Source organism: Pagrus major, chromosome 1 (genome assembly GCF_040436345.1).
Source record: "Pagrus major chromosome 1, Pma_NU_1.0".
NCBI classification, from domain to species: domain Eukaryota; kingdom Metazoa; phylum Chordata; class Actinopteri; order Spariformes; family Sparidae; genus Pagrus; species Pagrus major.
The window spans coordinates 20,239,018-20,264,413 of record NC_133215.1 but is presented as its reverse complement, the minus strand read 5'-3'; the positions used below and the strand labels follow the sequence as shown (position 1 = coordinate 20,264,413).

At 43.9% G+C, this 25,396-nt stretch overlaps 1 protein-coding gene across 15 annotated transcripts in view; it reads left to right on the top strand.

Annotated features, from left to right (window-relative positions):
* Window positions 1-23,891, top strand: part of nfixa (nuclear factor I/Xa) — a 112,427-nt gene extending 88,536 nt beyond the window's left edge. For 4 of the 15 annotated variants that reach the window (XM_073468328.1, XM_073468344.1, XM_073468360.1 and 1 more), the window contains 11 exons: window positions 2,184-2,246; window positions 2,562-2,636; window positions 2,993-3,116; window positions 3,603-3,638; window positions 4,026-4,153; window positions 5,392-5,466; window positions 9,821-9,949; window positions 12,910-13,079; window positions 14,680-14,827; window positions 17,138-17,226; window positions 21,129-23,891. In XM_073468328.1, the coding sequence (XP_073324429.1) occupies window positions 2,184-2,246; window positions 2,562-2,636; window positions 2,993-3,116; window positions 3,603-3,638; window positions 4,026-4,153; window positions 5,392-5,466; window positions 9,821-9,949; window positions 12,910-13,079; window positions 14,680-14,827; window positions 17,138-17,226; window positions 21,129-21,143 (1,052 nt within the window). In that variant the 3' untranslated portion in view covers window positions 21,144-23,891. The remainder of the gene's footprint in view (window positions 1-2,183; window positions 2,247-2,561; window positions 2,637-2,992; window positions 3,117-3,602; window positions 3,639-4,025; window positions 4,154-5,391; window positions 5,467-9,820; window positions 9,950-12,909; window positions 13,080-14,679; window positions 14,828-17,137; window positions 17,227-21,128) is intronic. The other 11 variants (XM_073468376.1, XM_073468393.1, XM_073468336.1 and 8 more) reach the window with 10 other exon arrangements.
* Window positions 23,892-25,396: the final 1,505 nt, after the last annotated feature.

The following is a 25,396-nucleotide window of genomic DNA, read 5'->3' as shown; positions in this document are numbered from 1 at the left end:
AGTGCAGGGTTTTTCCCAAATGTGATATGTCCAAATTGAAAAACCATTGCTCTCTTTTACTTAGTAAGATATATAGTACATGAGTAGGAGGATATTATGGTAGTGTAAACAAAAGTCTCCAAAAGGGATATCAGTGAGATAGCAGCTCCATGGTGACAGTTCCATGGTTCTCCCTGGTGTCAGGAAGGCCTAAACTTATTCTTTTAGTCCCCTCTATATAGCAGAATTTTGAAGATAGGAAACAGATTTTGCTAAGGTCACTTCGGAAACTTCGTAACTCTGTGATATTTGTACGTTTTAACGTCCATGTGTACGTTCCCTTGTAGTCTGTTGAATTTTTTTGGCAGCAAAAACAGCCTTTAACTTATGATTTCGTATCAGATCTCTCAAGCATACTATACAAACAGTAAGGTGGCTGTGTATCCAACCAGCAGATGTATGGTGTGAGAAATAGAGTGTTTACAATATTGTCGAGCCCTGTGGTGAAATACTACACGACGGTAAAAAGTCCAGTGAAGTCAGGTTGTTTTTTCAACAGCTTTCATTGGCCATCATATATGTTTACTCTCAGTGTGTACCTCAATGTTTGTCCACGTATGAGTGTGTGTGTTTGAAAGTGTCTGGGTGCGTGTGTGACGGGGGCGCAGCCTCGTATGTTTGGAGTGAGTGCCGTCAGTTAGCTGGAATGTGGCGCTACCGCCAATGCTAAGATGGCTGCCAAGCTCTAAGATGGCTGCCAGGATTACACCCAGCCAGTGAGAGACAGAGAAGAGCGAGATATTCTGCATGAGAAAAGAGGGGAAAAAGAAGCTCTCTTTCATTTCTGTGCTCTTTCTGTCTTTCATTCTCGCTGCTCTCGTCTGTCTCGCCCCTCTCTCTGTGGATAAGCAGTGCTTCGTAGGCAGCGAGACAGGTCTGTTATTGTTTCTGCTCAGTAATCTCTGGCTTAGTGTGGCTGCAAGGCAAGTGCTGCTGGCAGGAGTCTGTGTGCTCTGTTATCACCTACAGCCTGCAGATAAACACCTCCTTTAGTTAGCTTGCTAGCTAGCTACAACCTAGCTAGGCCTGAATGAATGGCCAATGCATCCCCCCCCACACATACCACACTAGTCCTGGAAATGGAGCCCAGTCTTATTCACCAACTCAGACACGTGGTCACAAAGATTGAGGAAACACATACCGCTAGCTTCCCAGCCTGCGTTCCATATCTATAAACATACACACTTTACATATTTTTTCACAGCTTGGGCGAGAATGCGCCAACTCTAGACCAACTTTACTCAGTGCTCTTGTTACAAAACTTCATCTTGCACCCTCCTCTTTCCGCCTGCAGCCCCTTCAGGTCTAATTGTGGCCCTTTGTTGCCAAGACTTGGCATGTTTGTGTCTGCTCATGTGAGTGAAGCACCAATGCTTCCATAGACCAGTCATAACAGGTGTGTGTATGTCTTTGTTTTGCTTTGCTGTCATTTAATCCCAAGAGCAAGAGTTTTGCCTCAACTTTAAAATACTCTGCCTCAAATCCCTCGGGTCAGCCAGACTGGCATGGTTACCCTTTTCACAGGGTCTGTGTGTTTATGTATTCATGTGTGTGTGTCCATGCAAGGATTACAGCATGTATTAAAGTATGAAACACAAATTAAAGAAATAAACAGATTGAGAGAGAGTGTGCATGGTTGTGTGGGTGTGTGTTCATATGTGTGTGTCTGTGTATGTAAGGTGCTCTGTTTACGCAGACTAAATCCCTACCAGCAAGAAGGTATTAAATAGGATTAGGGCGAGGGATATGATTGCGTGGTTAGATACTAAATGGCATAGCAGCACACTGTAAATCATTGCACCTTAAGTCAGGAGGGACAGAGGGAGATGGGAGAGAACATTCTTAGATACAAGACTGTCACACAAAAATGTGTGAATTCACACACACACACACACACACACACACAATTACACACACACACAATAACACTCACAGGATGTATACAATGCCCCAGCACATACTGCAAGTCCCTCTTATTCCCTCACACCTCAACTATCACCATCTTGGCAGCATGGATACATATATATGATTCACCGAGACATTGTACACTTATCAGTATGTTTTTGATTATTTATATTTTTAGCATACAAACCTAACCATTTGTCTTTCTCTACTCTCCCCACCCTGTCTCTGTTTCTGTGCAGAATCCGGACAATCAGACAGCTCCAGCCAACAGGGGGACACAGACATCAAACCACCGCCCAATGGTAGGTACACACACGCACACACAAACACATGCACAAATCCATGTCCAAACGCTGTCAAATTAGCATACTAGAATTGATTCCATCATGCTTATCAGTCTTAACATTTTCCAATTATGGATCCAATTAGCAAACACACTCACACAGATGTTGATCCACAAACATAGTTGCAGATGGTCGCCCTCTCAAAGGAATGTGATTTTCAGGGTTTCTTCCAATTTTTTTTTTTTTTTAATTTCATGAATTTCTGATGGAGTGTTTTTTTTTTTCTCTCCATAGTTTTTCTGTGTATGTCTGATCACATCCTTTTCTGTACAGGGCACCTGAGTTTCCAGGACTGCTTTGTCACCTCAGGGGTGTGGAACGTGGCAGAGTTGGTCAGAGTGTCACAGAGTAAGTTCTAAAAAAAAAACTTGACAGAGAGGCAAAGGGACAGAAAAAAAGAGTTAGAACCACAACAAAGTGGTTACAATATCCACAGTATGATTTGGGGATGTAAAAGTAAATTTTTCCCCTGATTGGGACTAAAAACTGCAACAAAGCTGCACCATTTTAATAATATTTTCATACCAAAGGAGCCCAGTCCAATCCAGTGTATGCCTTGTAAGTGTACGTACTACTGAGAGAAAATGTAACTGTATGATGATTAATTTCCTCTGTTGAAAATCTTAAGAATATTTCTGGTATATACTCATCATCTTAACTAATTCTTACATATTTTCCTCTCCCCTTGCGTTCGTCCCTGTCAGCTCCTGTAGCCACGGCGTCAGGTCCTAACTTCTCATTGGCTGACCTGGACAGCAGTCCGAGCTACTACAACATCAACCAGGTGGCTCTGGGGCGACGCTCCCTCACCTCCCCTCCTTCCACCAGGTAAGCAGTCCCACAATTCCACAAAGAGAACGGTAGTATACGGATGTAGGGAGATGTTTGTTGCCCAGGAAACACCAGTGACCATTATACAAGTCCAGCTGTCCACCATTAGTGGAGTCCCTTGTGGGTGAAGCTACCATGTGGCAGTAGTAGTGCTACCTTTGTATGCGATTCTCTGTGAAGCCAAGGGCAGACTGCAGGGAAGTGTGAAATCACAGTAATATCTGCCAACGGTACATTGCTTCTTATCCGAAGGATGACTTTACTGGCAAGTGAAGTACGCCATTTCATTGAGGTTTCCTGCTATAAATGGCATTTGGTGCTCCAGTCCATTCCCAGTCTTGGAATCTGTCCTGAACCTCTTCATATATGTGTGTGTCTCTCTGTTAATTGCTCTCCTCTTTATGAATGTGTGATTGCACTCTCTGCTTTTTCTTAACTTGTCTCTTTCTCTCTTCTTACTTCTGTCATCTGCTGTCACTTTAGGTCTGAGGTGGAGTTGTACGCAAACCTTCCACGGAGGTAGTTATAAACACCTACAAAAACACAAACTAATGCGACACACGCACTAAAAAACACACTTACACACACACACACACGCATACACGCACACACACACACACACACACACACACACTTAGAGAGAGTCTTCATCAGGCTGTCTTTGCTTCCTAACTTTTCTTTCTGTTTCCTCCTTTTTCATTCATAGTTTTGACATTTCTTGTGCTGTCTGTTCTGGTCTTAGCAACAGTAATGTTGTTTCAATGAAGATGCCTCTTTAAATGATATGAAATGTCCTTGATCCATATATGATTCCTGCCATTATATGTTATTTTGAAAAACACGCCTCCTCTCCCCTTCTCTTTCTGCCTCATCTTCACCCTCCAAACATCCTCTCCACGGTATCAGCTCTACCAAGAGGAAGTCATTAGATGACAGTGAGCTGGAGAGCCCCACAGATGATGTTTTCTACCCTGGACGCTCGCCTGCTGCCAGCTCCTCCCAGTCCAGTGCGTGGCCTAACGACATGGATGCAGGTACCCCCCGCCCCACCTCTTTTTCACACTCCTGCCTGACCCTCACCCTACCACCACCACCAGAGTCCAAACTGATGCCTTCATCTGACTTTGTCTCTTTGTCACACTCCCTACCTCAATCACCTGCCTTCATTCTGGTGATGTACACCCCTCTAAACCTGACTCTCTCCCACCACCTTCCTTAATTCCCTGTACCTCAGTCTGACTAGTTTTTACCTTAGAGAAACAGCAACAACCAAGACTGGAGCTCTTAAATACCAAAGACTGATAATTTGTCAAGAAAAACAAATACGAGAAATGCTTACTTTATCTATTATTGTTAAGGATGTGATAGCCTGCCTCATATTAAAGCATATAATTCATGTAGATTTGAAATAGAGATGTTTAAGTGTTCACATGCTACCTGCCAAAATAAAGGAGATGTAGATAAATAATGAAAGGCCTGGTTTAGGTCCTGTCAGGAAGAATATAATTGGCAATAAAACCATTACACAGTCATCACCTTCACCATGCGGTGATGCTATTTTATACTGTTTGGAATAGTCTCCTCCTTTATTGTTCCATAAATGGTTTAAAACCATCGACATGTTTTAAATGACACTCTGTGCCATTTTTTTTGTCACTATTTTGTTTCAACACCATCACTACAACCCCAGAAAATTGAATTTATCATGGATAAATGGTGCTAAATGCCATCCACCAAATAGCTCCAGACATCAGGAATGTAAATGCCAAGATGCATCAAGGATGAAATAACAGCTTACGGCAGCCTGTATTAAGGCTTTATGTTGGTGTTTCCATTGTTTTGGCAGTAACCACTACCTCTGTGCTTTGGACATTACCCTCTTTATTCTATCTCCTCAGTAATCCTACCTCATCCCTCCAACAACCCAATAACTCCAAGAAAAAACCCTCTTGTTTACTTCACTTGAGTCCCAAGTCTCAAGGCTTCATATTTCCTCATCCTTCACCTTAAAGTCATAATCACAAATAGAGTTTACCCTGATGTTGTGTCAATTATCAGTCACTCACTACCTCCTTCATACACAAATGCTCACTCGTAACTCTCTCCCTTTCCCTCTCTCTCTCTCTCTCTCTCTCTCTCTCTCTCTCTCTCTCTCTCTCTCTCTCTCTCTCTCCTGTCTGTCTGTCTGTCTCTCTCTGTCTCTCTCTCTCTCTCTCTCTCTCTCACACTCTTCCTCTGTCTCATTGTTAACAATACCCTTCTCCACTTTCAGTGCAGCACCATTTGGCGAGTGTGCAGGAGAGGAAGATAAAACATGAAAACGATGGCGTGCAGTTTCCTTACCATGGTTAGAACAACATTGATTACACTCATATATATTTGCTATTTATCAGCCTATATGTAGCTCAGTCATTCCTCTGTGTATGTGTGTATTATACAGTATATGTATATACAATACATGTATATAATATATACTGTATAAGTGTGTGTGTTTATATGTTAGTTGTATGAATGTCTGTGTTAAGGGTACAAGGGACTACAGTATACTCTATATAATGTCAGTGATGTTAAGTTGGTATCAGATTGATTTCATTGCTGCTGATCAAAATTTCATTTCCTGTGACACAGTAGCACGATTGTCAAAGATAATCCAGTTCAGGCTTTACTTATTTTCTGTGTGAATCATGAGCCTACAAGTAGCTCACCTCAGATCCCTGGCTTTATCTCTCAGAAGTCCTGTCAGTCCTCCAGCGGCACTTTAACTGACAGATGTCACCAGGGTAACACTGACAACAACAGCAGGCGTATTCACATGCTGTGCCCAATTCTGCCTCACATGCACACACATGTACATGCACATGCACAGTGACTCACTCATATACACACACACACACACACACTTGTGCGCACATAAGTGTACTGTACATACACAGACGCCCCCCTACACGTGCAATGACTTATACACTTACAACCCCCCGATACGCAGACGTTCACACATTGAAACACATGCTTATCAGGCTCCCCACCCCTGCAGGTGTTCAGGTGTCTGCCTTGCCTCCATCCCTCTGTCGCTCCATCCCTCCCTTGCCTCAAATCCCTCATTAAGACGCTTACCGTCTGTGGATCAGAGGTGTAAAACCCTTCCTCCTGCTCCCTAGCTCTCCCTTCAACCCTCCATCCCTGTCTCCCTTCTGTCTAATTGAAAACGTGTACAGCAGGAGGGACCCTGGGGAGGGAGAAAACATGTCAGAGGAGAGAGAAGAAGGAGAGAGCAGCAGAAAGCAAAGCAAGTGGATGGGAAAAGTGGGAGGTGAGAGATGGAAAAGAGGAGAGAAGAAGACTTTGGTTGAGTCAAATGGTGATAGCTAATGAGAGAGAAGGGTTATCAGGATGCGAGGTAGCTGAGCCAAGAGCCCTGGTTAGGTTTTGCCCCAGTCTACTCTCACTCGAGCCTCAGCGGCTGCTCTCCTGCTCCTGCTCCACTTAGCTGTAAATGTAATTAAGAGGCTGTTCATCAGAGCCACAACAGAGGCTGCTGCACGCCTTAGCGCACCAGAGCCTCACCTCCCATCTTTTTCCTGTGTCTCTCACTCGCTCTTGCACTGTGTGTGTGTGTGTGTGTGTGCACCATGTCTTTACTCTCCAAAGTGCACCACACACAGCCTTGTACACTTCCTAATGAGTTTGGCAAATAGAGGTGTAGAATGGCGTGCAAATCTGGACCCTTTACCCAATTAATTTATGAAATCCAAGCGAAAAATTAGGAAGCCAAATGCGTTTGTAATTATCTGCCGTTTTTTTTTATAATTTTTTACTGTTGTGTGGGTTTGGAAATAGTTTCTAACTGCTGCTTGCACAAAACACGCAAGAGAAACCAAGGGATAAAAGGAGAGATTGAGGTATGGGAGAGCAAGGATGGAGCGAAGAGAGAATGTGTGATTTTGGTACGGTGTGTATCCGATTTTCCAAAGGATCCCACCTGCCACAGGCAAAGCTCATCTGGGAATTCTTGTCCAGGTGGGGGGTATGTAAACAAGCAACACACACACATGCACACACACACAAACAAGCCAAGGGGCTTCTAAAAAAAATTAAATAGAAAACACACACACACAGGTGCGCCTCACCGTCTGTCCACAGCACCATCTACTCCCCCTGTCTCCCTCCATAACCAACAGAACACACACATTCAGCAACACACACACACACACATACACAGATGTATGAAGATGCATTTATACATATAAATCACTCAAACACAGATACATTCAGAAATGCACATGGTAGATTTGTGCACACATATCACACTGCCCACACACACACATGCACAGCTGAAGCATGGACCCAGATGGTGTTTCTGCGTGTGTGTAGCCTTGGGATCCGTGAGGATGCTGGAGACATCTGCTCCACAGGGGCTCGAAGAGGGGTGGGGGAGGTTAGCGGAGGAAAACGAAACAACCATGATTTCATATTAGTTCCAAATGATTGTGAAATTTTCCTGAGACACCAGAGACTTGTGGTGGTGGTGGTGGTGGGGGGGGGGCTTTCTTGGTGCTTTGAGTTAAATGTTACAGGCCCGTAGGGGGACACGGCTGGGCGTCCATATGTGGTTCAAATCACTGGAGATAGGAGAATTCCCTGACTTTCCCTTCACTTGTTCAAAGCCCTATCTCCTGTCTTTTTCAACTCTGTGTGTGTGTGTGTGTGTGTGTGTGTGTGTGTGTGTGTGTGAGTGAGTGTGTCTGCGTCTATGTGTGCTTCAGAGGCGCATCTGGTGGCAGGCCTGTTAGTGCAAAGAGACAGAAGGGTCATCATGGGAGCGCTTGATTGGTTGCCAGTGAAATACTAAGGCTTTGCCAAGAGAGGAAACAGTGCAGTTGTGGCACATACACACACTCATACGCACACTCATACACACACAAACCAGATCAGACCATTGCACAGTGTAGTCTGAAGTGTTGAATATTGTCTTTCACATTCCCTTGGTGATAGTGACAGTGCTATAACTTCCTATATATACAGATGTCAATCTTCATCTGATCCTCTCTGTACTCCCTGGCTCTGATTCATTTTAAATTTCCAAAAATAAAAAACACATAACTACCTCCCTGAAACTGTTTTATCTATAAGGTTCTGGTTTTTACACTTTCTTTTCCAATTCCACTTTCCAATTCTCAGTGTTTCCCAGCTCTCCCCTCCAGTGCCTTTCCTTGTTTAAGTCTCTGCAGACTGCTCTTATTTCCACTCTGCTCCCACAAGTGTGACAGTGTCATAGCAATCACTGCTAACTATTGGTGTCAGAAGTGGGATTGGGGTTGTCTTCATGCTTGGAATCTGTCTGACAGTACAATACGCCCCCAGACTCCCGCTACAGTGGGGGGAGAAAAAAAAAGAAATATATGTCTGCTAAAGACATAAATGGTTCACACATATTCACTCCCACCTGCTTGAGACTTAACTCTTTCACACAGGGAGGGAAGGTTTTACACGCCCCCACACTCCCATAGACTTTCACACGTCTCCAGCTGGAGAACTGAGGAGGAATCGTATTTAATGCCTCGTTTGATGCGGAGGGGCCACAGAAATAGACTACAAAACAACAGTCTAAAAAAAAGTTTAAACGGAGAACATTATCACATCAGTCACTTGTTAGGAAGATTAGAAGAAAAGTTAATGGAAAAGAAACATGTCCATTGTGTCATCAGTTAAATGTGGCGGTGTTTTAAGGGTCTTTGTTTTTTCCGTGATTGGACGTGTGCTCACGCTTTCGAGTGTGCTCTGAGTGTGTAAGCGAGCGTGTGTGAGCGAGAGATAATAACCATATTTAACATCTTATGACATTCCAATTTCATACATGTCGTCAGAGCAACGCATTGAAAAACAAGACACTGCTGCATTTTTCACAGGTTCTGCTTTGCTCTCTCGCTCCCTTGCTCCCTCGCATATTTTCATGTCTCCCACGTTCTTCTCGCCTCTCTCTTTCTCTCTCTCTCTCCCTCTGTCTCCTCTCTCTGTCCGTCTGCTTGTCTTTCGCACTCAGCAGCTGCCGTGTCCATACTGTACAGTGTGTGCTATTTCTGAATGAAGCCTTCTTCTCGTGCAGCCAGCCTGTGAGCTTCGCTGAAGCCAGACCACAACTAGCTGACTGTGGCTGAACGGTGGCCATGCTCATACACAGAGAAAGCCCAGAGTTGGCACCTGAAAGAGAGAGAGAAACAGAGAGAAAGAGATGAGACAGAAAAACATACAGTGGCACAGTAGAGGTTATTGTAGCTAAAGATGTGCTTTGGCTCGAAAACAAAGAGCAGATTCAGATTGGCTTTAGCTATTTTTCCCTTTTTTTCCTTTGAAGACATGCACTTAGTCTTTGAAATATTGCTCAGCCCATATTATATGACTATAAAGCTGGGAGCTGGGAATCCTACAGTATATCTCTGAATGACTTATTATAGCCTAGAGTCCTATGATCATGAGTGAATGGCCAACAGCCAAAAGGACAGGGAGCAATGCACTGCCATCAACAAATGAGGAAATTAAACAATCTAATCAGAAAATCATGATTGTTCGAGTCCCCTTTAATAAAAATCTTTTTTTTAGTGTAGCCAATTAAATAAGCAACATTTTGTTGATTAAAACCACCTCTCTCTTCTCCTCCCTCTTCCCCCCCACTTTTTTTGTTGATCCCATTTTTTTTTTGCCAGGACTGTCCTCGCCTGGTTCACTTAAGAAGCCGGGGAAGTTTGATTTCAACGCCCTGACTTCCCAGACGAGGTCCCCCCGCATGGCGTTCACACACCACCCGCTGCCTGTGCTGGCAGGAGTGAGACCAGGTGAGAGCGCTGCCATGAACCCAACAACCCCGATCCCCCCTTTTATAATCTGAAAAAGAGAGAGAAGGAAAGGGAGTGTCAAACTTGATCCTAGATTGCCATATTTACACCTCCAAACTCCTCTGGAAACAAACAAAATAAATTCTGCAAAAATGTGCCTGGAAATGATGAAAATCCCAAATGTACTTGCTGAGAAAGCAAAATAAAACTTTAAAATCCTGCAGTTGCAACTGCTGAGAAGCAATATGCCCGCAGAGTTTCACCTGTTCAGTGTTACTGCTACCATCATGGCTTGGCATAAATTTCTCTCTCTCTCTCTTTCAGCCTCTCTCCATCCATCCATTTTTACCACCATCTTTGTGCCTGTGTGTTTTTAATATTGTCATTGCATGGTACCATTGCTGCATCCATGCCTTTGTGACTGATTTGCCTCATATCTTACCTGCTTCATGCATCCATTGTAATGTTTTTAGAGATCTGTTCTTGCATTGAAACTGACAAAGCTGTTTATTCTCATGTAATGAACTTGACTGGGTGTGTTAATGCACCAAACCACACTTTGATTTATATTGTAATGAGACTATACATTGCATTCAGACACAACATCTCACTATGTTTGTTTTTTACATGATGTGCTTTTTTGAGATTAAAGCGCAAATACACATTTTAAAAGGAGTAAGTAACAGGGATCTGAGTCCATGCAGTTGCACAGATGTCGACTGTAGTGTATACAATTCTTAAAGTAACATCCTGTTTTCAAGGTCCTGTTTCATTCCTTGTCCTCGTAAGAGCTTTTCGGTCCTATAGGATAACCGACATGGTTTCTCCATCTCCAGTCGGAGAATTCCCAAAGTCTCCAGGATCTCAAGTTTGCCAACAAGTCCCTGTAGGCTCTTCTCACTTTTCAAAGGAATAAATATGTCCTCCTCTCTCTATCTCTCCCTCTCATTCCATTTGTCTCTCAAAGGGATGGTTTGGGCCTCAGCCAAACCAGACCTACCACGTAAAGGTCATTTGGACTCATTGCCCTCCATGTTGAAACGTATTGAATTTTATTCGTGGTGCTCCCCACAGTATATTTAGAAAATATAGTGCAGGCCAGATCGCTCACCATTAAGCCATGTTGTTTATCTGCACGGAGCAGTCTTATAGCCTCTAGAGGATCCAAAGCACCAGATTGAATTTTGCATTTGAATTGATTTCTAAAATTTGCTCCTCTGTTTTTGTGCGTGAGTTGAAGAGGTGTGAGGGACTGGCTCAGGTTTCTTTGTTCCCCCAACTAACTTCTCACACTCTGAAACTGTGTGCCTAGGCTGTTGGCTAAGAGGTTTTCATGTAACAGAGAGGCTGTAATGAGACAGTGTTTAGAGATTGTGTATGGGTGCGTTTGTGCACGTACGCATAGATACACACATGCGCGCATGTGTAAATTTACACTCTTGTGGAGGACTCTCTGTGCTAAAATGGCTGCCATCCAAATGGAATGTCCCTCGGAGGCCTTGGTTCTATAAAGAGACTGGAGGATGATGGGAGGGAGGGAGGGAGGGAGGAAGAGAGGGATGAAAAGAGAAATGGGGGTAGACAGAGAGGGGGAAGAAGCAGTTAGCAATCATGGCTTGCCTTGGATGGACTGGAGCTGTTAGCTCTTGTTGTATAGGTCTAGTGAGTGTGGGTGTTCAGGGGTAAGGACTGGATGGTTTATGTCCTGTTTTTGGCTCCGGACTGATGTGGAGAGCTGCCAGATTGACTGTTGTCTGATTATACCAGTCTGGAGAGTCCGCCATTGTGACGGTGACTACAAACACACACACACACACACACCAATATACATACAAAGACGCATGAAAGCTGCACCAGTCATAGCAACACATTTATTCAGACAGACTGCAAAAATACATACGGACACAGAAACGCACAAAATTCATTTCCACACAAAGACACAGCAGACACACAGCAAACACAAAAAGATATGCAAGAATACACCAAACAGAGAAAGTTTGTACAAACAGGCACTGACACACTCTGTGAGTACAGCATACACAAGAGATAGTAGGTGACAGACATAATCACAGATGCTTGTTCGCCAGGCTCCCCTCACCTAGCAGCTTGCCTCTTTAGTTTGGTGTGCCAAATTGCCAAAGCCATAGAATCTCAGCAGAAGACAGACAGTGGAGTCTAGTGTGTGTGTGTGTGTGTGTGTGTGTGTGTGTGTGTGTGTGTGTGTGGTTGGCTGGCTGGCTGGCTGACTAATGTCTCCGGGAGGCGTTTTGTGGTCGGTTGGGAGCGGAGGGGAGATTCTCTCTCAAGCTTCAAACTACTGGGCAGAACCGCACAGCAAGGATATGCTGCTGATTGATTACACATCACCAACAAGCAATAAAACAAAAGTGGAAAAACCCAGTGTGTGTGTGTGTGTGTGTGTGTGTGTGTGTGTGTGTGTGTGTGTGTGTGTGTGTATGTGCGCAAGACAGAAATTGAGAGGGAGCAGAGGGGAGAAAATACTGTAACACACTCTAGCGTGCACAGAACTTTGAATGTGTGTGTATGTGTGGTGATGCCAGGCTTAGCAGAGGTACAGAGAAATCTAGTGGGCTGATTTATAAAATGAATGGGACCAGATGTTTCCCAATAGCCAGGGATAATGCCAGTCATTTGTAAGCAGAAACAGCTTCAGTCAGTCGACCACAAGAGAATGTCACAGCTTTTTTCTTTTAGGACAATAAAAGGCTGAAGCAGCAACCTGGTCTATGATGCTGACTGTGTTGGTGCTCAGCTGGAACATAGTGCATGTCTTGTATACTGTCATAGGTGTGCATGTTAATGTCCTGGATAATGTAGTTTGTATAGAACAATAGAATGACCTGTGTCTCACTGTATTTCACCCACTTTTGGTCTCTCTTCTGTCTTCTCCTCACGTTCTTCTTCCTCCTCTCTTTTCCCCTTTTCACTTTTCTCCTCAGGGAGTCCCCGTGCCTCAGCCTCAGCCCTGCACTTCCCTTCCTCCTCTATCATCCAGCAGTCCAGCCCGTACTTCACCCACCCCACCATACGCTACCATCACCACCAGGACCCGCTTAAGGAGTTTGTGCAGTTTGTGTGCACCGACGGCACAGGACAGCCCAGCGCACAGGTAAGTGGTCTATGGCTTCAGCAAAGGGAAGTGAGGGAGGGTCTACGGTGCAAACTGACATAAAAGAAAAGTTGATAGAAGTCAGTTTACTTTTGTGGAATTTCCTCATGAAAATGGAAAAAGAAAGAAAGCGGCAGCATGGTCCTATACGAAGTGACTGCTACATCAAACATATCTTAGTTATTAGATATACAGGTGTGACAATGTCATGTGAGTCTAGACCTATTTTACCAGGGAAGAGGAAAATGGTTTGAGGGCAATTGTGTCAACAAGAGGAGGCAGCCAGATGTTCTTAAACAAAAGAAGGGGTTAAACTAAGGTGGATGGAACTTAACCACATTTGACTCATCATACTGTAGGTCCAACATGAACTTATCCCACCCACAGTTATGTTCAGGTTTGGGGGAGTATCTGGAAAAATCCCTTTTAGGCAGGCTATAGGGCAGGTATGGCCCGGGTGAGACTGGTGACTGGAAGTGGATTTACTATAGAGAGGCAATAGGGCTGCAAACTTGGCAGAGGGTTTGTAGACCGATCTAGAACAGCACTGTTTGGAGTTAGGTATCCACTGAAGGAAACTGCAGCAGACATTTAAGACTCCTTATTCAAGCCCTCGTTGGCCTGCTGCCATTTCAACAATCTTCTCAAAGGGCACATCTTTCCCAGTCTGCACTGTGATCTGTGATCATGAATCATAAGAGATATTTATCTATACAAAATGTGTGTGAGTGCTGAGGGGAATTATTATTAAAACGCTCTGTGTATCAGATGAAGCTGTGAGTGGTTGTAGTGAGGAGGAAACTAAGTGTGGAAGCTAACTGGGGCACAGAGGGAGGTGTTTCTGGGTCCAAATCAGTGAAACATCAGTGAAAGGAGGTGCCCCCTTTATAACCCAACAACCGGCCTACAGTCATCCTGAAAAGGAGTTTCAAAACATCAAAGCCAGCTAACTGACAAATGGTCACAAAGAGACATTTCAGAATTATTTCATCACACATTCAGTTCGCTGCAGGGTGCTGGTAGGACTGTAAACCTCTACTGTAAACTTGGCCTTGTGAGCAACAAACCACTAATTAAGCCCTTTTTCATGTCCTATTATTCTGCGTTTTCGTTACTTCACACACTAAAGACACAGTGTCACTTTTCAAATTCCACATGCACAATGCACACACACACACACAGACACCCTCATTACTGATTTTCTCTTCTTTTTTAAATTCTTACACTGCACTATAATAACTTTTCTTGTGGACAACTCCATTTTTATTTTCCCCTTGTGTGTTGACAGTGTTCATCATTTTTCCACTTCTAATTTACCTCAGTATTTTTGGCCAGACTGTCTGATATTTTTGTTTGTTTCATTTTAAAATTGTGTGAGTTTGGTGAACTCTCTTGTCCCGGTGTGTGAGCAGTTATGTGTGTCTGACTGCACTGAGGACTACTTGTGTGGAGACTGTTGAAACCTGTCTATATATGAGTGTCTTACCCTTACACGGGACTCTGTGTGTGTGACTTTATGTCGTGTGTGTGTCTGGCTCCCTGTACATTGTGTATTCTCGGGGTGTGACCCGCTCACCCTGTCTGTATGGTCCGTCTGCAGCCTAATGGAGGTGGCCAGAGCAAAATGCCGGGCTCCTTCCTGCTGCCTCCGCCACCCCCGGTGGCACGCCCTGTGCCCCTCCCCATGCCCGACTCTAAAATCATCAGCACGCCCACTGACGGCGGACTCACCTCACCCGCATCTCCGTGTAAGTCACCCCCAACTCCCACTCCCCTCCACAAACCCCATTACTGCCCCAGTCTCCCCACAGACTTCTCATAGAGGCCAGTCTGAACCAATTGTAGGCTCCAGTAGGTTGGTTAGCTCTTAGCTGGCAGCTACTTATTTGTCTGTTCCAAGTAATTCTGCATCAAGTTTGTTAGGCTAGAACTGATGTAGCCATCATAGAAGTCTCAGTATTTGTGTGCAGTGCAGCTACACTTTCTGTCATCTTGTAGTACAACTACTGTAAAAGGTCTGGGACTTCTACAATGGCTCCTGCTGTAGTTTTTCATAGTTTAGCTGACTGTCTGCCTCCATTAAGGTTGCAGTCTGCTCAGTCAAACACTCAGCAGCCCCAGGAGCTTCACTCCTATTTCATCCATCACCTTATGAACTGTACGCCACTGTACTGTACTGTACTGTACTGTACTAGCAAGATCCGATTCTGTCGAGGCAGAAGCCACGCCTTTGCCAAACCAGAGATCCTCTTTCAAGCTCTTCTGTATCTCTTGCTCTGAAGTTCAGTCTTCTTTTCTCTCCTCATGTCATTGCAAATCTCCTCAGCCTCGCTCCTCTACACCTTCTCTTTCTTCAAAATCTTTTTATTCCATCTCTCTCTTTCTCTGGTTTTCGGTTTCCTGCAAGCACCACAAGAGGCAGTGTAGTCTCTCTCCCCTCTTTTTGATGTGTTTTGTAGTTTGGGGGGAGCAGAGCAGAGCAGGGCCCTGTGCACGTTGCCTCTGTAGCCGCAAGCCTTTGATCAATGCAGACTTTGCATGTCTGTCTGTGAAAGCGGCAATACAATCTACCCCCTTCTCTCATTTCTTTTTTGCCCTCTCCTTTTCTTTATTTGATATATTCTCATATCCTCCTTTCTTTGTTTCTTTTTTCCTTTATTTCTCTTTTTTCTTTTTAAAGGAACAAAATTAGGGCAGTTGGCGTGGACTCCAAAAAAAACATCATGCCCCACTTTACCCACCCAATCCCCTCGCCACTTTCACACAAATCTCACAACAATTAAAAATTGAGAACAACAAAAAACATGGAAATCACAGTATAACAAGAACAACCCAATCTCTCTAAACATGAATGTTAAAATCTAATCAAACCTGTCTAATTAGTGCTATACTGGGGGAGCGGGAGAGAGGAGTGTCATCAGGGAGCGGTGAGGCTTTGGTTGGTTCCACCCAGACAGGTGCGGTGCAAGAGTCGGGCCATGGGAGAGGCACACCAAGAGGGGGCACTGGACGGAGCAACCGGGGCACCTTCTCCTGCTTTTATTTTGACTTTTTCTCCTCTTCCTGTCCTATCAACCTTTCCTCCCCTCCCCTTCCAACTCTCTCAGATTAACGTGTCACTTTTATTATTTATTTATATGAATATCTATATAAATAAATATCGTACTTTCCGTCTCTTTTCTCTTTCCGGTGACTGTTATCACTGTTTTTTTTTTTATTTTTGTTTTTTTTTACCCCCTCTACTTTTGTCTCTGATTCTCAAGATATCGTAATTACAGTCACACACACACACACACACACACACACACACACACACACACAGCCACACACACACACACAGAAACACACACACACACACATGCATATGTTACAATCTCACCCTCACTCATACATCAGTTTCCAGCCCTGTCACTGTCACCCCCACACATCCCCCATCCCCTCAACCTCAATCAAGTCATGCACAGCACAGGAGTCCAGTGAGCACAACTGCCCTAAATTTGATCCTCTGGCATCACTGAATGGTGTCACTTTGGAGGCAAGATGCTCCTCTTAACAAATTAAACGTAAATGGAGCATTGGCTACCACTTGTGATGAATACAGTTCCTCCATTGGTCACCCTATTATTAAGTCCACAGTGAATCCTCAGTGGTTTTCTATGATTACGGTGGCTTACTACTGAGGCCAGGGGCTGCTGAGGAGAGTCTGTGACTAACAGCGCAGCCATATTTGGGGGAAATAGCTTCTTCATGTTAACACTAATCATTACAGGCTGTTCACCCCCTTGTAAACCACAGATTAAATGGTTAAGTGAAGGAAAACAACAATGAACATGCCCACAGTATGAATAAATCATCCATGTGACTAACAGGGCATCAGTATCCCTGACCCTTACTGTCTTCTCCCAGTAATTCATCTGACAGTGAATTGTAGTCTTAGCAGTAGGTTAATATTATATTTAAACATATCGATAATGATGACGAGAGCATCAAACTCTATGAGCTCAGTGTGTATGTGTGTGTGTAAAAGCATGTACACACTTGTCTCTTTCTGTTTATAGCATACTCCACGCCAGGCTCCACAGCTCCCAACCGGTTTGTCGGCATCGGAACACGGGACAACTTTCTGAATATCCCCCAGCAGACTCAGGTACCCCGCCAACCTCCCTCATTTAATTAACATCCACCCATCCACCTCTCCCTCCTCCTCCTCCTCCTCGTCCTCTGTTTTATGTCTTTTTCTTCCTTGTCCCTCATCAGCCACTGCAAGCCTGACTCTGCACAGTAGATGATACTTTGCAGTGCTCCATTACTGTAGGCATCTTTTGGTTTGAAGGGACAAGCATGTCATTCAGAGTGAAGGCTGTGAAACAGAGGCAGTGCTCTGACAATGACTCTGCATTGGCAACTCTGCTATGCTTAGTGATTCAGCCCAGTGTTGATCAACAGTTTTAATATTTTGAGATGACTTCAGTAGTCGGTCATAACTGTCACCTGCATCATTTTGCTAATGATTTCGGAAAAACAACCCCAACTCAAAGTCCACTTACTAGCTTGTTCCACAGCTTTCAACCACAGTCTTAATCAGTGAACTGACTCAGTTTAAATGGAGATGGATCTGTCGACATCCAGTTGCTCCGATAAAGAGGAGACGTTGAGCCTTTCCTGTCAACAGATACATGTTCATGAAATCCAGTGTTGTAAAAGTAAGGATATTGTGTTAAAATACTTACCCAAAGGAAAAGTACTTGTGAAGTGAAAGTCTTGATTATTGGCCTTGCCGATTGTGGGATCCCATATTCAGCATTTTTCTGATTATCAGAATCTGTATTTTTTTTTTTTTGTTCGTTTTTATCTGATTGCCAATTAAGTAAATGAGGTATTTCAAAGTTGCACTAATTAGTAACTAGTGACTAAAGTTATCAAATTAAGTAGCGGACTAAAAAGGTACAATATTAGCTTTCAAAATGTAGTGGAGTGGAAGAAGAAAGTAAGTTAAAATAGTCTTAAGTAAATGTACTTAGTTACATCCCATCACTGATGAAAACTGAGCAAACGCCACCTGTGTGATATGTTTGAAAGCCAAGTGGACCTTGAGTTGGGATTATTTTGTCAAAACTTTGAACCTTAATATGCGCATATAAAATCCAGTTTTTAAGCTCCTCATGCTGAAAGTCCTTTGTGAAAATGTTGTGCTTGTCCACATCTTACACACTGCCATCTCTGACAAGACATGCAGAGGAATATTTTAATGAACCAGGGGAAGCAAATATGTCACATCGACTTGATATTTCCCATCAATTGTTTGCAAACTTGCCCACCTACACTGACACAAAGTGTTGCCCAAGTATCAAGGCCTTTAGTTTCAGCATTGGTTTACAGTGTCTGTACCACAGTAGTTTCCCCACCGTGAATGTAAGCAGTGCCAGTTAGTTTCAGCTCCAGCAGTGTTGATTTATCTCTGCTCGGCCCCACAGTGTGTATTAGTGCAGCGTGTGAGGCCAGTAGTGAACTACATTGTGGTTTCAGCTTTGGCTGCGCTCTGCCACTGGGCTGCAGTGTCTTGGGCCTCCTCCATCACCAACACAACTTTTCTCATTAGGGGCTAACCGCACCTGCCTGCAGCCAACTCGGCTCTCCTGTCCTCCCCACACATGGAAACAATCTGCATTCCTCCTCGGCACAGCTCTGCTCGGCTGCTCTGCTCCCTCCCCTCCCCTCCCCTCATGCATCAGCAGCCCACCCTCCCTCTCTCTCTCCCTCTATCCTCCTGCTGCTCCCTCTAGTATTTTCGAGCTCCCCACCTGCACCACTCTCCCACAGATGTAGCCCTGGCACTGAGGGGACATCCAAACACCATCCAAATGTGTGTGAGCGCGTATGCACACACACGCACATACACTTCAACACTGTGCCAAAACTCTTGCCCCTCATTTTCTCTCCTAAAAAACAACAGGGCTTTTACAACAGCTTACATCTGTTCAGAACGCTTATTATCTCCTGCTATTGCTTATCAAACATGATTGAAAAATGTCCACTTTGAACGTTTCTGCCGGGTTTACGGCACGCACAGCGAGAACCTGGGCAACTGGTCTCAACTGCTCCCAGTTAGCCGAGCCTAGTAGGTCAGTAACAAACCCAGCCAGAGTGAGTAACAGAGGTCTCTGCCTATCCTGCTGTTCTCTGGCATATGGAGAGGTTCAGACGATGGCCCTGCCAGCCCGCCTCGCCGCCTGCTAGCCAACTAGCCAAGACAGAGGGGAGAGAGTCTTCCCACTGCTGTTGGGACAAGAAGCAGAGAAAAGCTGGTCTGAGGAGCTCTCTGGTGGTGAGACCTCAGCCTTGCAGGAAGAGAGGGGGACGAACAAAGTAGGAGGGACTGAGAGAAACGGAGGGAAAAAAGAGAGAGAGAGGGAGTTAGTCGAAGCTCGCTGCACTCCACAGTCACGTCCCGGCTGTCTGGTTGCCCGCAGCAACCAGACATGATGTCATAGGCAGTTGAACTTGGACTCGAAGGGGGGGTTAGAGAGAGGGGGTCACTCTCCACTGCCAAGGATTACACTGGGAGAGCTGGAGTGAGAGAGGGAGAGGAAAAGAGGAAGGGGGTTAAGGGAAGTCAGAGCCAGGAGGAGGAGTTTATCTACTAACACCAAAGAATCATGGGTAGGAAGGAGGGAGGCAGAGTTGGTGGAGGATAGACGGAGGTCGAGGGGGGTTAAAACTCTCTCTCGTTCTGTTAAAGGTGGGGCGATTCGCTGCTCTCCCCGGGCCGAGGCCTGTGGAATGTCAGTGGCAGCCAGAAGAGCTTCGCCTGTGCCAAAGCCTTCACTTTGCCCTCTTATCAAACTGAGAAACTGGATACCCGGTGTAGCTGCCCTCAATAGCTTTACAGTGTAGCCTGAGACCACTCAGGCCCACAGAGCAGAGACTTATTAGGAGGATCGCCTTACATGTAAACTGGTAGCGCATGACAGAGCAGTTACAGTCCCGTGTTCGTTCATTGGAAAGCCGTTCAGGGCTGAGAGAAAAAAATGCTGTTTGTAGTTCTGAAATAACACAAGTGTTTTTAATGAGTAAAACGCCAAAGTCAGCCCTCTTTAAAACAGCAAGTGGTAAAATAGAGGTTGTAACTTTTTCGACACTGTATGGGACAGCTGAGCTCAGCAAGTACTGTAAGTGAGGAAGGAAAATGAGTAGTAGGTGGCCACCTAGTGGAGGAAGGAGTATCTATACATGTTGTTCCCAACCCTTATAAACCCTGTAAAACAAAGCAACCTCTACTCATGGTGCTTGGTTGCTGCTTGCATCGACCACTGGTTGTAAAACATGTAACATTATCATCTAGTTATCCAATAATTTGCTAGAAAAAAGCTTTAAGCAATGTGACATTTTGTAGTATTGATCAGACTTTTACTTTTCAGATTTATCTTGTGACGCTTTGTCAGGGTCCTGAACCCAAAATTGGGAAAAGGGCTGCGACTAGTAGTTATTTTCAATAGTAATTAATCTGCCGATTATCTTCATGATTAATTAATTAATCGTTAAAAAATGTCAAGCGAAAAATGCTTTGCACAATCTCCAGAGCCAAAATTGACGTCTTCAAATTGCTTCTTTTGTCCAACGAACAGTCCAAAACCCACAGACTCTTCATTCATTAAAGCAGTAACATTTAAGAAGCTGGGACCAGCAAATGTTTGAAATGTTTGCTTGAAAAATGACTGAAATGTTTAATCCATTATCAAAATAGTTGGCAATTAATTATTTGATTGACTGTCTAATGGTTGCAGCTCTAGATGAGAACCAGTGATGAACACCATGCTCTTTGTCGTACTTCACACCTTTTCATCTGTTGTGTACCACTTCTACCTCCTTTATTCATACCAATAACTTGGGTGTGTGTGTGTCTTAGTAGTAATGTGCTCTATTTTTCACTTCTTATTCTTTCTCACTGGAAGCTGCAGCTCAAAACTGATGATAATCGAGACTTAATTTAAATGTAAACCTGCTGATGTCGATTAAAGACTAATTTCTTTTCTTTTCTTCTCTCCACAGTCCTGGTTCCTCTGACAAGGCCTCTCTGAATCAAGAGCTAAAATTGTGTCATGAAAATTGGAAAATTTGAAAAACAAACACATCACCGCTGATTAAGAACAGACTGCTGACACTCAAAGGTCTTTCTCTTTCGCCAACACTATTCAAAGTACTACTACAGACCCCCCCCCTAACCCCACGCCCACGCCCACGCCCACCCCACCCGAAGAGGACTCCCAATCCAACACAATTTGAGCAGGAACTTTCGTCCCCCCCTTTATGCAGGAGGCTTCAATGAGATTGAGTGGACAGGCTCAGAATGCAAGGAGGAGGAAAAGGAAGATGAACTGTCTCACACACACCACGAAATGTCAGAAAGGAAACACAATATGGCAACCTGACAAATGACCAATTATACATTTGTTGTTTCTTTTTTTATGATTTTTTTTTTTTTTTTTTCATTTTGTTGTCTCCACAATGAAACTCCATGCATTGGCTGGGAGATCCAAAAAAAAAAAGTAGTGGTAAATGGTGACGTCGGATGTGCAAGTTGAAAAGATTGCCACCCAAACTGCACGCCTCCATATCCTCCAGGTGCATGGTCCCACCTGACCCACAACCCCCACCCCTTCCACCCACCACCACCCCACCTGCAGCTCCATGCTACCCAGGGTCCAGACCGTAACCACAGCCGCACGCCTGCGTGTCGCCACACTCTTCCGCTTCGTTCGCTCAGCCCTGAGCCTCTTTTCATTTCTGATTGGCCAATCATTGGTGACACCATGTGATGGTGTGACATATATGCACTAAGTGGCTGGTCTTTGTTTACCTGTCAAAGTATCAGGGCGTCCTGCTGTGGGAGAAGTGATAGCCATGAGGCGAGTACAAGCGAGTGAACACACGACAGACAGTCATAACACTAACTACATGTGCTCGTTCGTCCCCTCACCTATGCACTATTAATTTTAATAAGGGATGAACAGTATTGCACATCGATGGTCAGATGAGCGATCAGAGAAGTGAGTCGAGGCTGGCTGCCGCTGCAGGGATGAGGCTGTGCTAACATTCAGGTCTAGGCCCTGAAACATGCAGCGCACATACGCACACACTCTCAGACACACATGCACGCTTGCATACAGCACATACAGACCATCTTCTCCAGAACAGTCGGTCACACAACCACTCATTATATCATTTGTTATTATTCATAGACATGGATTTTAATTTACAGTAATGCACACGCAGCATCAGCTTCATATTATTAGCTTTCATTTTGTTTGTAGGTGTTTTCTTGCGATTTTTTTTTTCTTTTTTGGCCAGATTTGGTTTTGGTTTTTGTCTCACTTGGATTGTTTTAATCTTCTCTTGCATGCCACAACACTTTTTTCTTTAGTTTGCAGTATCGCGCTCAAATTTCAGCGAAACAGTAATAGCAGTTTCTCAAATCTCTCACGTATGGACAGCACAGTAACAACAGCTCATCACATGCATTGCATTGCTTTATCCTGTATCCCCTAGTCCGGTCACAGAAAACCCCAGAGGACTACACACAGACACACGCACACACACACAGACACAGACACACACATAAAATGCACACTAACACCACCAACAACCTGACATAAAATTATAAAGGGAAGCCTTTATATTTGGTTCTCCAAACTGCCTTTGTTAATGGTTTTTCATTCACTTAAGATTTGTCTTTTTAATTTGAGATATTTTTTCTATGTAAATGTTCACATTGAAATTGCTCTCGGTATTATTTTCATCATGACACAATCCAACAAAAGCCGACCTCACAAAATAACTGGACTGCCTAGCTGTTGGTTCTGTTTTGCAGGGATAGTAAACAGGGCTGAGGCCCCGTTCTCAGCCTCTCTAGTAACATTAGCTCTATGTACTAAAACCATATATCAAGACTATAACAGTATATGAAAGTGCCTCTGTATTCCCTTCATGCAATTAGTAATAAACTTGACTTCAGGTTCTCTTCCCACATATAAGCTAAAGCTACAGGGAATGGTAGCGATGGTGCATGTGGAAACCATTGGCCTAGGACAGATCTTTATAGAGGACTGCAAACCTTTTTGTAAAGACAGAGAGAGAGAGATCTTATACATATATATTTATGATATATGCTCCTTTTTAACTTTTACTACACAAGCTGGTTGGCAGTCTAGTTATTTTCTGAACTCTCACCTCCCCCTCCCCCCCACAACCCGTTTTCAGTAACATCACCTCACTGTTACCAGTACGGAGCAACGACACACGCCATCGCCATCTGCAGCGCAGCATTATGATATCTAGATGATCATGTCAAAAATCGACAGTAGGTTTGAAGAAAAAAAAAGTGTTTGTTTTTTGATGGAAAGTATTATTATTGAAAAATATGTGTCGATTGAGCCACGTGCAATGCATTGGGTAGATCATTGTGTTTGTCTGTTAGAGATTTTTAAGAAAGCTAAGAGAAAAGAGAAAAAAAATGTATTTGTTTCAAGTCCGTAAGCTCCGGGACTCTAAACTAGAGGGCCATGAAAAATCCTAGTCTTTGTAAGTTGGGGGTTATTTGTTTTTATTTCCTTTGTCTCTTTTTTAATGTTTTATGTGTAATCAGTTGTTTATAAAAATGTGGGAGGGCTGAAGGAAAAAAAATTCTACACAACTTGAGAAAAAAAATTCTCTATCATCAGATGAAAACTGGTGCTTTAACACTATAAAGTACATTCAGAATTATTGTAAATGAATGGTAATGAACAAAAATAACAGACCATTAAGGAAACAGCATTATTCCTCTCTCTATTTTTATTCTTCTTCTATTTGTATTGAGTGGGGGGGAGAGGTTCCTATTCCTTAAGGTTGTGACACAAAAGGCATTTTGGTTCAACCTTTAGAAAAACAAACAAACAAACCCATACCGTCAAGCCAGAGAAACCCTTCAGATAACTTACCCACGCACTGCCTGAAACTCACCAGCAAACAAACAAAACAACCCTCCCAATTTTACTCATTTTTATCACACACGTACGGCATAAACACACAACAAGTTTCTCCCTGTTCTGCGGGAGATTCTTCACATCCAGAAATCTTTTCTTCCCATGATCATGTCGACTTGTTTCCGACTCTGGAGCTGGATCAGATTCAGCAGGTTGTGTTGAGACCCACATGCAATGGAAAGAGTATTAGCTTCTGCCTCCTGCACAGATAACAGAAGTAGAAAAAGGGGCGAAAATATGAACCATTTATGAAACAGGCAGCAAGGTGAGCCTCTCCCCTGTTCCACCCCCTCCTCTGTAAATGACTCTTATAGTGCTTGTGCTGTAGTGTATAGTTTCCCAGCAGTTAAAGGTTGTCCCTTAAAAGTGCCTTTTGTTCACAGACTCCATTTTGTAATCCAGATCGCCCCCCTTTTTTTCGAAACGGCTCGAGGTAGCAGGTTGCCCCTGAGTGCCACGAGGAGGCAAAAGTTTGTTGCCTATTCAGCGCTCAGGGACAACTTTGTTTTTCCCTCCGCCTTCGAAATGAATCCCCTCCATTGTACCTCCCCTATATCCTCTCTTCCTTTTCAAAGCCGTATATATATACATATATATATATATAGTACAAAAGGAAACTGGTGTGAATTAGTTCTTTACTTTTTATTGATAAATGATGACAAAAAAAAACTTTTCGAAAAGGCAAAAAAACTTGTTCTCGTTCAGCTCTTGCTTTTTTCTTCTTCCCCTCTGTCTCCACTGTCTGTTTTCTCTTAGACACTGGAGTAGTCTGTAACTGTGTGTCCGTCACTCTCTGTCTATCTATCTCTCTCTCTATCTCTCTCTCTCTCTAGCTCTCTCTCTCTCTCTCTCTCTCCTGCCCTCTCCGCTGTTGGGAGGGTGAAAAAAAAATTGCCGAGAAACTTTTTGTCTGAGCAGAATGCAGTTAGCTCACATGTTATTCTTGTCTGTATGCTTCACATTGTATTACCATACCCATCTTCTTCAGCTTCTCCATTCAACAGCTAATGTAAGTGAACAAATTACGCTGACGGGCTTTTGGGGGTGTCCTTGGGTGGGTTAGGAAGGGACGACAGGGGTTCAGGGGTTTGGGGTTGAAGAGGTTTTTACGGAGAAGATTGACGGGGTCGAGAGGGCTGGATGAACTGCTTTGGGATGTTGTAAAGGGGCTGCTTTGACTAGGAAAAGAGTTTGCTCTTCTTGTTATAGCTATTTATTTTTGGCTTTGTTTTATTCCCCCACCACCCACCCACTTTTTTTGTTTCCTTTTAATTTGGATTTCTTTTTGCTGTCGGG